The sequence below is a fragment of the Myotis yumanensis genome, unplaced genomic scaffold, assembly GCF_028538775.1.
Source record: "Myotis yumanensis isolate MYYU_CA2020_CCGP unplaced genomic scaffold, mMyoYum1.0.hap1 SCAF_3, whole genome shotgun sequence".
In the NCBI taxonomy this organism is placed as follows: Eukaryota; Metazoa; Chordata; class Mammalia; order Chiroptera; family Vespertilionidae; genus Myotis; species Myotis yumanensis.
Genome location: NW_027223754.1, coordinates 160,048,735 through 160,062,531, shown reverse-complemented (window position 1 = coordinate 160,062,531; position 13,797 = coordinate 160,048,735). Strand labels below are relative to the sequence as shown.

General features: G+C 40.3%; 1 protein-coding gene across 1 annotated transcript; it reads left to right on the top strand.

The window, feature by feature from the left end:
- The first annotated feature begins 2,440 nt into the window (after positions 1–2,440).
- Positions 2,441–3,424, top strand: LOC139006407 (olfactory receptor 6C2-like). The gene has a single exon (XM_070408794.1). The coding sequence runs from the start codon at positions 2,441–2,443 to the stop codon at positions 3,422–3,424; it is 984 nt and encodes a 327-aa protein (XP_070264895.1).
- Positions 3,425–13,797: the final 10,373 nt, after the last annotated feature.

Sequence of the window (13,797 nt, the reverse complement as noted above, 5' to 3'; positions counted from 1 at the left end):
AGAATATGAAACTATAGCAGAGAGTTAAAGGACATTAGGGTTTTCACTGTCAGAGGAATTTAAAAAGAAATTAATTAACCAGAGTATACAGTTCCAGATTTCTGCTTGTACACTGGGGAAAAAATTTCTTTGAGGCGCTAGACTATTCTAAAAAGCATAAAAATGTATAACATTGATATTCTAACAGTAGAAGTAAAATATAGCCAAAAATAACATTAATGATATAAAATACAGACAATTGAAAAAAATTTCTGTTAGGAAAACCTCAAAAAGTTTGGACTGTAACACATTTAAATGAATGTTTAAGATCATGTATTCAGCCCTAACCAGTTTGGCTCAATGGATAGTGTCAGCCTGCGGACCAAAGGGTTATGGGTTTGATTCAGGTCAAGGGTACTTCAGTTGCGTGCATGCAGGAGGCAACCAATCCATGTGTTTCTCTCACGTGGATGTTTCTGTCTTTCCTTCTCTCTTCCACTTTTTTAAAAATCAATGGAAAAATATGCTTGGGTGAGGATTTCAAAAAATAATAACTAAATAAGTAAAAACAATAACTTCTTTTTTTAAAAAAAAGAACATGTATCCAGTAAAAATGTTTTAAACACACCTCAGAGAAACTGCATTAGATAGGATAAAAGAGAATAAACTATGTGATAAGCATTTATTGTCAGTTTAATTGCTAATACAATGTAAACTTTAATGGAAGAATTTTCTTAACAAAGACCATTGTTTGGTTTGTTTTTGTTTTTTTTTGCGGGGGGGGGGGCGGGGGAGACTTTGCTAGAAACATGTCTGAAGTTAGAAAGTAGGAGGAAGAAAGAGTAGTAGATCCAAAAGTAACTTTTAGGACTTGTTTTTCAATCTATACTAATAATAGCCTAGGGCCGTTAGGACCTAAATGACTAGACAGAGGACCCACCGGTCACCAGGAAGTGCATGGAGCACCTCGTGGTCCCTCCCCCACGTCCCACAAGTCTGGCGGCAGGTGGGCGGGCGGGCTGGACGAGGTGGGCACAGCGAAGTCATTAGCCTATGACCCAGGACCAGGCTGGAGGCCTAACGACCTAGCTGCTGCTGCTGCTGCCCCGCTGCTGCTGCTGTGGCGGCAGTGGCTGTGGATCAGGCCCAGAGAGAGGCCTGAAGAGAGAGGCAGGCCCTGATCAGCAGCTGCCATGGCTCCTGGCAAGGCCTGGAGAAAGAGAGAGGCAGGGCCTGATCAGCAGCAACTGCGGAGGCTGCAGATCAGGCCCAGAGATAAGCCCGAAGAGAGAGACAGCTGTCAGCAGGCCATTCTGGATTTCCCAGAAGAGCCAATGGCTGCCTAGGAGGCGAAGCTTTTGATGCTGACTGGCATAGAAACCAACCAATCAGAACCAAATCTGGGTGAACTGCGAGGAGCCAATGGCTGCCTAGGAGGCGGAGCTTTTGACTCTGACTGGCATAGAAACCGACCAATCAGAACCTAATCTGGATGAACTAGGAAGGCAGAACCTAAAGTGGCAGCTGAGGAGGGTTTTAAGGGCAACAGCTGTTTGGTATAAGGTGTAAGAAAGTGGTTCAATTTTTTAATAACTGGTTTGGCAGTATAGTGCATATGGCTGGCTATCAGTCCAGATATAGGAATTATGTATTTTTGTCTGCAAAGAGCATCTCCTCCTGCTGAAAAAGGCTCACCCCCCCCCCCATTTAAGCAATCCTATCCTATATAATCTATAGCAATAAAAGGATAATATGCTAATTAGACTGGGTCAACAGGCCATCTTCCAGACATCCAACTTCCTTCCGGACAAAGCCATAGTGGTGGGGCCAAGGCAGAGGCAGTTAGGGGCAATCAGGCCTGCAGAAGAGGGCAGTTGGGGACAACCAGGCCTGCAGGGGAAGGCTGTTGGGGGTGACCAGGCCGGCAGGGGGGGCAATTGGGGTTGACCAGACAGGCAGGGGAGAGCAGTTGGGGGCAATCAGGCCAGCAGGGGAAAGTAGTTGGGGGCAATCAGGCTGGCAGGCAGAGGCAGTTAGGGGTGATCAGGCAGGCAGGCAGAGTGGTTAGGGGCAATCAGGCAGGCAGGCAGGAGAGCGGTTAGGAGCCAGCAGTCCCAGATTTCGAGAGGGATATCTGACTGCCAGGACTCCAATTGAAGAGGGTGCAGGCTGGGCTGAGGGAACCCCCCACCCCGTGCACGAATTTCATGCACCAGGCCTCAAGTAATGTTTATAAGATAATATGTTCAAATGACAACAATTACAGCTAAATTACAGCAGTGTGAATAAGGGATTTAAATATGAAAAGTTTTGTATGACACAAAGAGGCATGTATTAAGTGCTTGATTCCCCACAGGTCAATTGTTTTGGGATCACTGTCAGATTTACTTCTCTTGAGGTTAGAGGATAACCAGTTAACTTTATTGTTTTGAGCAGAATGGGCAAAAGACAATAATCAAGGATGAAAAACCAAACTACAGTAACAAGCTTCATCTTGCTGGGACTGACCGATAACACTCCACTGAAAATATTGCTTTCTGTCTTTCTATTTTTTTCCTACATGTTGAGTATATCTGGAAACCTAACCATCATCACCCTCACTCTGATGGATTCCCACCTAAAAACACCGATGTATCTGTTCCTTCAAAATTTCTCCTTCTTAGAAATGTCTTTCACAACTGCCTGTGTTCCCAGATTCCTATATAGCATATTATCTGGGGACAAGTCCATTACCTATAATGCTTGTGCCAGTCAACTCTTGTTTACTGACCTCTTTGGAGTAACGGAATTTTTTCTTCTGGCTGCCATGTCCTATGATCGCTACGTGGCCATCTGCAAACCCCTGCATTACACCACCATCATGAACAGCAGAGTCTGCAAGAACATCATTTTCTCCTGTTGGGTAGCAGCACTGATCATCATTCTCCCACCAATCAGTCTGGGTTTGGGCCTGGAATTCTGTGATTCAAATGTCATTGACCATTTTTGCTGTGATGCATCTCCTATCCTGAAGATCTCTTGCTCAGACACCTGGTTGATAGAACAGATGGTTATCGTGTGTGCCGTGTTGACTTTCATCATGACCCTCATATGTGTGGTTCTTTCCTACATTTATATCATCAAGACTATTCTAAGGTTTCCCTCTGCCCAGCAAAGGAAAAAGGCCTTTTCCACGTGTTCTTCCCACATGATTGTGGTTGCCATTACTTATGGAAGCTGTATCTTCATTTATGTCAAACCTTCAGCCAAGGATGAGGTAGCTATAAATAAAGGGATTTCACTCCTTATTAGCTCTATTTCACCCATGTTGAATCCCTTCATTTACACACTGAGAAACAAGCAAGTGAAACAAGCTTTCCATGACTCAGTTAAGAAGATTGCATTTCTCTTAAAGACGCAGAGGAAAAAGGAGTCAGTGAATCCAATGAAAAGGAAGGATAACTAAGAAGAAAACCCGAAGTTTCTAATATTATTTGTCTCTGCATGACTTATTCTCCAGTCATATCGACATTCACACTTTGTTTTTAGACTTGCTTACTGTGAACCTTGACTATGTAGTATTTTACTCCCCATTAAAACTACATTCTAAGGTATTTATGCTTACTATCTGGCAGAAATTGCTATTTTTGCCAAATATTTTGGTTGCCATCCCTGGAAACACTGTAGGCCATATTGTTCTGACACATTTCTACCCTGTAAGATGTGATATGTAGCTTATATTGTAGCTGACAGAATGAGTGTGGAAGTGATGTGCACCATTTCCAGACCTGCTCTAAGCAAATATTCAATAGGTGATCCACCATCCCTTTCTCCCACCTACTGGCCAGATATGCATGCTTCCATGACTTTGTAAGCTTCATGTTGACAATGATTGAGCTTGAACTTCTGTCTCGGGTATAGCCTTCACCCAAAGGACAGGCTATCACAGCTAGTTTGATAAAGCTTCTCCTCTGCTTCACCTCCAGTCAGTTGTCATCTGATTTGAGAGGTGAAGTATCACAGCACTATCCCTGCCACTTACTAAGGGAGCAATATTGTGAGTCACCTCTAATTGGCTACATGGGTGCAATTATGACCCACCCTCAACTTTGAAATACATACTGTTAAATTTAATGGTATAGACATTATGTCTTGCCTATTGGCATACTGTCACTCAGACAGCCATAAAGTCAAACCTGGCCCAGGACAATCAGATGAGGAAAAAATAGTATTAAAAGTAATATACACAAAGTTGTAATACCACCCACCCTTCTTCAAATCTCCTGGTCTTATACGCCTTCCCAGTGAAGTTCCTCTGTTACATCCTTTCATATTCGCTGTGAGGTAGAAATTAGCTAAATACAATTTTAGCTATTTAATATTTTTCAAACACTTGTTTAAAATAACCAAAGTTTACATTACCCTTTTCACTCTAATGAGTCTATCACATTGAGAACATTGTGGAAAATACATGGCTCTGTAATATTTAGTTTTTCTTGACTCTTTATGTACATTGGTAGCAGTAAACTATGTAATTTTATCATAAATTTATTTAAGATATCCCACAAAGGTTTGTGCAGAAAATGTTGAGCCCTCAGTCAATTTCTTTCAGATTCCATAAGCTTAAATGAGGGAGTAAATTTAGCCCCGTGTACCAAAGTTTGCTATTTTATATTGCAGTACCCAATATATCTGAATTCTTACAGGCTAGGAATAATGGAATAAGGGAGTTTTCTCACTACCCAACAATACATATTTCACTATTAATTCTTTGGTGACATCTTAATAAATAATCTGTTTTCACTTTATTCTGAAAAAGTATGTGTCTCTAGAGGTCAGATACATAACTTCAAATAACTACCTTGCAGCCATTTTAATAAAGAGTTTTTAAAATATGCAAAAACATAGATTGCTTTAAAAAGTAATAGAACATTCATAAATTAAGAACTATATACAGGGATTTTTATGCTAAACCTTTTTTATATCATTAAAGTGGTATTTAGCTCCCTGTGTTTATAAAGCTAAAATATAGAATCTTATCTTTTACTTTTATAAATTGCTCCTACATTTTAAATATGCTTAATAAATATCCACATGGATACGAAAATGTATGAATGTACATATTCAAAATATCAGCAATATCTATCTCTCTGCCATTGTGATTTTACATGTACTTTCTTTTCTATTAGATTTATTTTTATAATTATAATGAAGTACAAAACAATTAGTAACTACGGAAAATTGTTTCCTATTAATTTTTAAAGACCTATGGTGATGTAGTTTGCATATCTCCTGTTTCTGATGCTCATGTCTACTTCTGTCCCCAAGAACACAGTCCCCACTGCTGCCTTTGGAGCGTTTCTTATCCCAAAAGTTGTTTACACACTAGAATTCTTAGTCACTTTTGAATCAGAGTCACCAAGAACATGAGTGTTTATTTATGTTTTTATTTTCTTAAATGTGCTAGTGTGCCAAAGGCATCATATCTTCAAGTTCTCTAAACACAAAAAGAGGTCCTACACACTCTAGCTTTTTTTGCCTTTTCCTTTTCATTTTTTAATTACATTTATTGGGGTGACAGTGGTTAATAAGATTGTATAGCCTTCACTTGTACTCTTCCATAAACCGTGATCTGTATATTGCATTGTGTGCCCACCACAACTTCTCCAACAAATGTTATTACTTGCCTTGTTGATAATAGCCATTTTAACAAATGGTTATTATGTGAGGTATCTCATTGTAGTTTTGATTTGCATTTCCGTGATTGCTAGTAAAGCTGAGCATCTTTTCATAATCTGTTGGCTATTTTTATGTCTGTATCCTTAACTCCCCACTGCCCCCCCACACCTCCACTCATGTCCTCACCCCTATGTTGTATGTGTCCATTGATTAGGCTAATATGCATGCATACAAGTCCTTTGGTTAATCTCATCCCGTTACCCCACCCTCCCCTACCTTCCCTCTGAGGATTGACAGTCTGATCGATGCTTCTCTGTCTCTGGATCTGCTTTTGTTCATCAGTTTATGTTGTTCATTATATTCCATAAATAAGTGAGATCATGTGATATTTATCTTTCTCTGACCGGCTTATTTCACTTAGCATAATGCTCTCCAGTTCCATCCATGCTGTTGCAAATGGTAAGAATTCCTTCTTTATTACCACAGCATAGTATTCCATTGTGTAGATGTACCACTATTTTCATATAGGGCTTTAAAAAAAAAAAATATATATATATATATATATATATATATATATATATATATTTCTTTATTGATTTCAGAGAGGAAGAGAGAAGGAGAGAGAGATGGAAACATCAATGATGAGAGAGAATCATTGATGAGCTGCCTCCTGCACACCCCTTACTGGGGATCGAGCCCACAACCCAGGCATGTGCCCTTGGCCAGAATCGAACCTGGGACCCTTCACTACACAGGCTGACTGACTCTATCCACTGAGCCAAGCCGGCTAGGGCTAGGGCTTTTATTATGTTGAGATATGTTCCCTCTATTCCCACTTTGCTGAGAATTTTTATCAAGAAAGGGTGTTGGATTTTGTCAAATGCTTTTTCTGAATCAATTGATATGATTATGTGATTTTTGTCTCTCAGTTTGTTAATGTGATATATTACATTTATTGATTTGCCGATATTATACCATCCTTGCATCCCCGGAATAAACCCCACTTGGTCATGGTGTATGATCTTTCTAATGTAATGCTGGATCCGGTTTGCTAGAATTTTGTTGAGGATTTTAGCATCTATGTTCATCAAGGATATTGGCCTGTAGTTCTCTTTTTTGGTGGTGTATTTATCTGGTTTTGGAATTAGGGTAATGCTGGCTTTATAGAAAGAGCTTGGAAGTGTGCCTTCCTCTTGAATTTTTTGGAATAGTCTGAGGAAATAGGTTTTAGTTTTTATTTGAATGCTTGGTAGAACTCCCCTATAAAGCCATCCAGACCAGGGCTTTTGTTTGCTGAAAGATTTTTGATCACTGTTTCAATTTCTTCTGTAGTTATTTGGCTATTCTTTTTTTTTTTATTCTTCTAGGTTGAGTTTTGGGAGCTTGTACTTTTCTAAGAATATGTCCATTTGTCTAGGTTGTCCTTTTTGTTGGAATAGAGTTGCTCATAGTATTTTTTCATAATTATTTCTATTTCTGTGGGATAGGTTATTTCACCTCTTTCATTTCTGATTTTGTTTATTTGGGTCCTCTCTCTTTGATTCTCAGTGAGTCTGGCTAGAGGTTCATCAATCTTGTTTATCCTTTCAAAGAACCAGCTCTTGGTTTTGTTGATCTTTTGTATTGGTTTTTTGTTTTGTTTTTTTTTTTTTGGTCTCTATTTCATTTATCTCCACTCTGATCTTTATTTCCTTCCTTCTGCTTATGGTGGGCTTTTCTTGTTGCTCTCTTTATAACTCTTTGAGTTTTAGGGTTAGGTAATTTATTACCATAGTTTCCTGTTTTTTGTGATAGGCTTCTAGAGCTATGAACTTCCCTCTCAAGACTGCTTTCACTGTGTCCCATAGATTTTGGATTGTTGTGTTTTCATTGTTGTTTTTTACCATGATGCTTTTTATTTCTTCTTTGATCTCCTTGGTACTCCAGTCATTGTTTAATAGCATGCTATTTAGCCTCCAGGTTTTTTATTTTTTTTATTGTTTTTATTGTAGTTGATTTCTAGTTTTAAACCATTGTGATCTGAGAAGATGCTTGACATGATTTCTCTCTTCTTTAATTTGAAGAGACTTTGCCTGTGACCCAATATATGGTCTATCTTTGAAAATGACCCATGTGCACTTGAGAAGAATGTATATTCTGTGGCTTTGGGGTGAATTGTTCTGAAGATGTCAATTAATTCCATCTGATCTAGTGAGTCATTTAGGATTGATGTTTCTTTGTTGATTTTTTGTTTAGAGGATTTGTCAAATGGTGATAGTGGGGTATTAAAGTCCCCTACTATGACTGTATTACTGTCAATCTCTCCCTTGATATCCTTCTGAAGTTTTTTTATGTATTCGGGTACTCCCATATTGGCTGCATATATGTTTACCAGAGTTATTTCTTCTTGTTGTATTGATCCCTTTAGTGTTATGAAGTAGCCTTCTTTATCTCTTGTTATGTCCTTCACTTTGAGATCTAATTTGTCAGATATAAGTGTTGCTATCCCAGCTTTTTTGTTCATTTCCATTCATCTGAAAAACCTTTCCCATCCCTTCACCATCAGTCTGTGTGAGTCCTTTGTTCTGAGGTGGGTTTCCTGTAGAAAACAGATATGTGGGTCATGTTTTCTTATCCACTCAGTTACCCTATGTCTTTTGATTGAGGGATTTAATCCATTTACATTTTAAATTATTATTGATAGGTACTTATTTGTCTCCATTTTTATTCGTTAAGCCTGTGTTCCTTCTTCTCCTCCTATTTCTTCTTTTTACATCAGACCCTTTAGCATTTCTTGCATTGCTGGTTTGGTGGTAATAAACTCCCTTAGTCCTTTTTTATCTGTGAAGCTCCTGATTTCACCCTCAATTTTGATTGATAGCCTTGCTGTGTACAGTATTCCTTATTCAGACCCTTCCTTTGCATGACTTTGTATATTTCATTCCATTCCCTTCTGGCCTGATAGGTTTCTGTTGAGAAATCACTCGCCAGTCTAATGGGTGATCCTTTGTAGGTAACTTTCTGTCTCTCTCTGGCCACTTTTAAGACTCTTACTTTGAAGCTGGTGTTTGCCAATTTAATTATAATGTGCCTTGGCATTGGTCTTTTGGGGTTAATTTGTTTGGGACTCTGTAAGCTTCTTGGATTTGTGTGAGTTTTTTATTCCCTATATCAGGGAATTTTTCTGTCATTATTTCTTCAAACAGGTTTTCTATTCCTTTCTCAGTTTCCTCTCCTTCTGGCACTCCTATTATTTGGATGTTGTTTCGTTCTGTGTTGTCCCAAAGTTTCCTTAGGTCCTCCTCCTCCTATTTTTTAGGTGTTTTTTTTCTAGATGCTGCTCTGCTTGGGTATTTTTTCCTACCTTGTCTTCTAGCTCACTGATGCAGTCCTCTGCTTCTTCTACTCTACTGTTCTTGCTTTCTATTGAGTTCCTTATAGCAGCAATGTCATTTTTCATTTCTTCTTGATTCTTCCTCATTTCCCCTTGATTCTTACATATATTGTTGAATTTGTCTTCCATTTTTTTCAGCGACCTTTTGACCATTTCTCTGAATTCTTTCTCTGATATATTACTTGCTTCCATTTCATTTACTTCCTTTTCTGGTGATGCCTGTTTTTCTTTCATATGCGGGCTGTTTCTTTGTCTCCCCATGATCTCTCTTCTCCAGGTTTCTGGTTTTGTAACTTTCTCTCTCCTGCATTGATTTAAAGCAGGGGTCCTCAAACTATGGCCCACGCGCCACATGCAAATACAAATATTGTATTTGTTCCCGTTTTGTTTTTTTACTTCAAAATAAGATATGTGCAGTGTGCATAGGAATTTGTTCATAGTTTTTTTAAACTATAGTCTGGCCCTCCAATGGTCTGAGGTACAGTGAAGTGGCCCCCTGATTAAAAAGTTTGAGGACCCCTGATTTAAAAGCACAAAATACAACACAACAAGGCACAATATACAATGCACTGAACACAAATGTATTCACGATACTAATAACCCCAAATAAAGGTGACCACCAAAGAATAGAGAATTAGAGGATATAAAAAAAGGATTGCAAAAATAATATTGTGAAAAGGAAAAAAAGTAAGAGATTAAAGAAAGATATTTTTTTAAAAAGGGGGGGTAAACTATTTATATGGGGATAATACTCCAATAGAACAACCACTAACCCCCAAAAATGCAAATAACAAACACCCAGAGATGAATGCAAACTACAAACAACAACTAATAACAAGCAAGGAGAGGAAAAACAGAAGCAAAAAAAATAAACAGAAACAAAAACAAAAAAGAGAAACAATCTCACAAACAAGCACACAAAAAAAATCTAATCAACAATCAAGCAAACAACAATAGAACAGAGAAAAAGCAAGCAAAACAAAATAAAACTCAGAAAACTACAACAAAAAACAAAAAACAGAACAAGAACACTAAAACAACAACAGCAAAAAAAAAAAAAAAAAAAAAAAAAAAAAAAAAAAAACCACAAAAAAGGGAAGCGGAAAAAAAAGAAAAAAGTTTGGATAGTGAAGAAAGAAAAGAGAGATGTGTGTATGGACTTAGAGCAGGGAATTGGAAATTAGATATATAAGTACGATGAGTTTTTTAACGGGGTAAAAAGAAGGAATAGGTAAAATCTAAAGCAGAAATAGGGTAAGAGAAACTGAACAACAAAATGAGAAAAGTGAGGTAGAAAGTGTTGGCATAAAGGTAAAGATGAGATAGAGTAAAATGATGCTAAAGGAAAAATGAAAATAGAATGTAGAACACTAATTCCAAAATAAAATAAAGAGAAAATAAATACTTTTTTTAAGAAAAAGGTAAAATAGTAGCAGTAACAATACTGATTAAAAATAAAAATATAATAATTAAAAAGGTAAAACCAAGTAAGGAAAAAAAAATAGTTTCTTAAGTAAAAGATGAAAAAATAAAAATGCACAGTAGTGAAAGTCATTCACTTCCTCTACTGTTCTGTTTGTCATGCTTGTTTCCTGTAGGTAGTCAGGACAGTATTGAGGTTCCCTGTGTTCCACTGCTCCTCTGTATTGTAAGCCACAGTCCTGATTTTCAAGCAGGCCATATTTCTTTGTTTCTTAGACTCCTTTGTGTTTACACAAGGGTCAATTTGTGATTCAACCCCTGGCAGCAGTGTTTCTGGATTGACCTCCGGGGCTATAAGTCCTCTCTAGCAGGTATTTAGCTTTTGTTTTCCGTGTGGCATTTAATACTGGTTTGGGAGAATGGACTGTCCCAGAGCTGTTTCTCTGATCCCCAGGTTCCACAGAAACAACTTTCTCCTGCAGTCTCTTAGAGTGTCCCCAATTGGATGATCCTACATACTGGGCTTAGTAATCAAAAGCAAGGATTTAAAGAGGGGGAAAAAAAGAGCCAGAGTAATTGCGCAAACTCGCGACTTTTACCCTCTGGCATTGTTCGCTTTTATCCCCTGCACTAAGCAGCCGGTTTACTGGTAAAATTTCAGGGTGCCTTTTTGTGCCCAGTCCCACTATTGGTTGATTTTTAGAGTTCTCTTCTGCCAGCAGCCCTGCGGATCCCCTTCCAGATTCGTGGATCATGCTAGCCCCAACGGCCGCAGGTTTTGTGGGGCACAGACTTTCCCAAACCTCTAAATCCCGTTCACACGTTTCTCTCTCCTTCCTGGATTGCAGACCTCACCTTTTCCTAGGCAAAATCTGACTTTTTCGTGAGAAGGTACAGAGCTCATCCATGTCCACATATTCACGCTGCTAGAGATCCGGTGTTCCTGGGTTGGCAGCTGGTTGCTGGGTGTTGTGGTTGTAGAGACCCAGGCTATCTAGGCTTCTGATAACAGCCACTCTCCCCTTCAAGATGGCGCTGTCTCCACGGCAGAGCTGGCTGCTCCGGGAGAGATTTCAGCACCAGTGGAGGCTGCCCAGTCAGGGGAGCCCAGTCCAGGAGTCCTCAACAGTCCCTTGGAGTATAGCTGTCCCTCACCCACAAATATACACTTCCCATACATCCACATGCTCACCTTTTGTTCTCTCCCTCTCACACTCTCTTGCAGTCTGCCTTCCCGTTGGCAGCCATCTTCCTCTCTCCTGTCTACCCATTTTTATCTCACTGATGGATCTAGATGTCCAGACATGCAGGGGCTACTCCTCAGTTGGCAGCGGCTCCTCTGGTGGGTGCAGTTCGCAGCCATGGTGGCTCCTCTGGCTGGTGGGGGGATCCTGCTTGCACAGCTTCTGCTCATCAGATGTCAGACGGGGGCAGGCTGATTGCGGCTGCTGCTCCTTGGACAGGGGCAGATTCTCATGTGGCTACTGCTCCTTGGATGGGGGCTGACTGCGTGCAGCTGCTACTCCTCAGACAGGGTGGCTGCTTCTGAGGCTGCTCGTGAGTCTGCTGCTTCTTGGACAGGGGCAGGTTGCTCACAGGGCTACTCCTAGTATAGGGGCAGGCTGCTCATGCAACTGCTGCTCCTTGGATGGAGGGGGGCTGCTTGCACGTTGCTGTTCCTCAGACAGGAGTGAGCTGCACATGCGGCTGTGCTCCTCAGACAGGTGCGGGCTGCGTGTGGCTGCTGCTCCTTGGACCAGTGCGTGCTGTGCAAGGTTGCCGCTCCTTGGACGTGGGCAGTCTGCTGCTCCTCTAATGGGGGTGGGCTGCTCATGCAGCTGCTGCTCCTCGGATGGGGGCAGGTTGCTCACACAGCTGCTGCTCCTAGGGCGGTTGCAGGGTGAGGGCTGCACACACACACCACATGACCACACACTCCTCGTTTGCTCCCTCACTCACTCACGCTCTCTCCCTCGCTGCCGCCTTCTTCCTGCCTCTGTTATTGGGTCTGGGGTGTTATTGACCTATTCGTGGATGGAGTTTCCTCTCCAGGTGTCTGGTTATGTGGCTTGCTCTAGCACATTGGCCGGACAGGATAAAATTCACCTCGACAAGACACAACACAAAGGGAACAAAACACGAATGTACTCATGACACCAATAACCCCAATATAAGTGACCACCTGAGAAAAGAGACTTAGGGTAGAGAAAAGAGAGCACAAATGATATCGAAGAGAGAAATAAAGATAAGGGTAAAGATAAGGGAGAAAAGAAAAAGGAGAATATATATATATATATATATATATATATATATATATATGGAGAGAGAGAGAGAGAGAAAGAGAGAGAGAGAGAGAACACCACAGAACAAACAGATAAACCAAAAAAATGCAAACACCAAACACCCAGCAAAGAGGGTGGGGGCAGAGTCTGTAGAGGCTGAGCTTATATACAGAAAATAAGGTTAAGAATTGGATGCATATGGTGAGGACCTCAGTTCAGCATAGAGGAAGTAGAAAGGGGATGAGTGGATAAGAAGAAAGAGAATGGAAAGAAAATGATAATAATAAATTTACAAAAAAAATTGATTTTAAAAATGGTATAAAAATAGCAAATAAAATAGAGTGATGGAAAAATAATGCGAAAAGAAATAGAAAATAAAGCAACAAACAAAAAAAGAAAAAAAGAGATAACAAAATAATAATAAAATGAAATAAAAATGGAAAAGTGAAGTGTAATTCCTTTGGCTGGCTTAAGATCCCAGTCTACTGTATTGTCTGCAGTTTCTCAGTTTCCTGTTGCTGGGACTTAAAGCTTCTTTTTAAGCCAGTCCCTGTGGACTCTCAGGCACTATTCAGATTTATTTTTAATTTTTTTTAATTTTTAATTCTTTGTACCATTAAGGGTGTATTCTGGATGTAGCTGTATTAGTTGCCTGGAGACTGGAGGGAGGAGCTATCTCTTTAGGAGAAAATGGCTGCCCAGATCCTGGGCTCAGGTATGACTCAGCACCAGGCTCGCTGCCACTTCTCCTGGACCCTTTCCTCTCCCCAGTCTCTCCCCAGACTCCACAAGTCTGCACCTTCTCCTCCACCTCAGCCACGGGCTAGTGTCCGTATCCGAAAGGTCCTATGAACTAGGTTCAGTGAAGAAAAGCACAGGCCACAGAGAGGGGAAAGACTGCGCCTCTGCAAGCTCTTCTGCCAGCGCTGCGTGGTCTGGTCAGCCCTTCAGGCTGCCCCTTCTGGGCTCAGTCTTTCTTGACTGTGGACCCAGATCTAGATTCCCCTGCCAACAGCAGTCCTGCAGACCTCCTTTCCACAGTCAGACACTGTGTCTGTCCCAAGGGACGTGGCTCTATGCCAT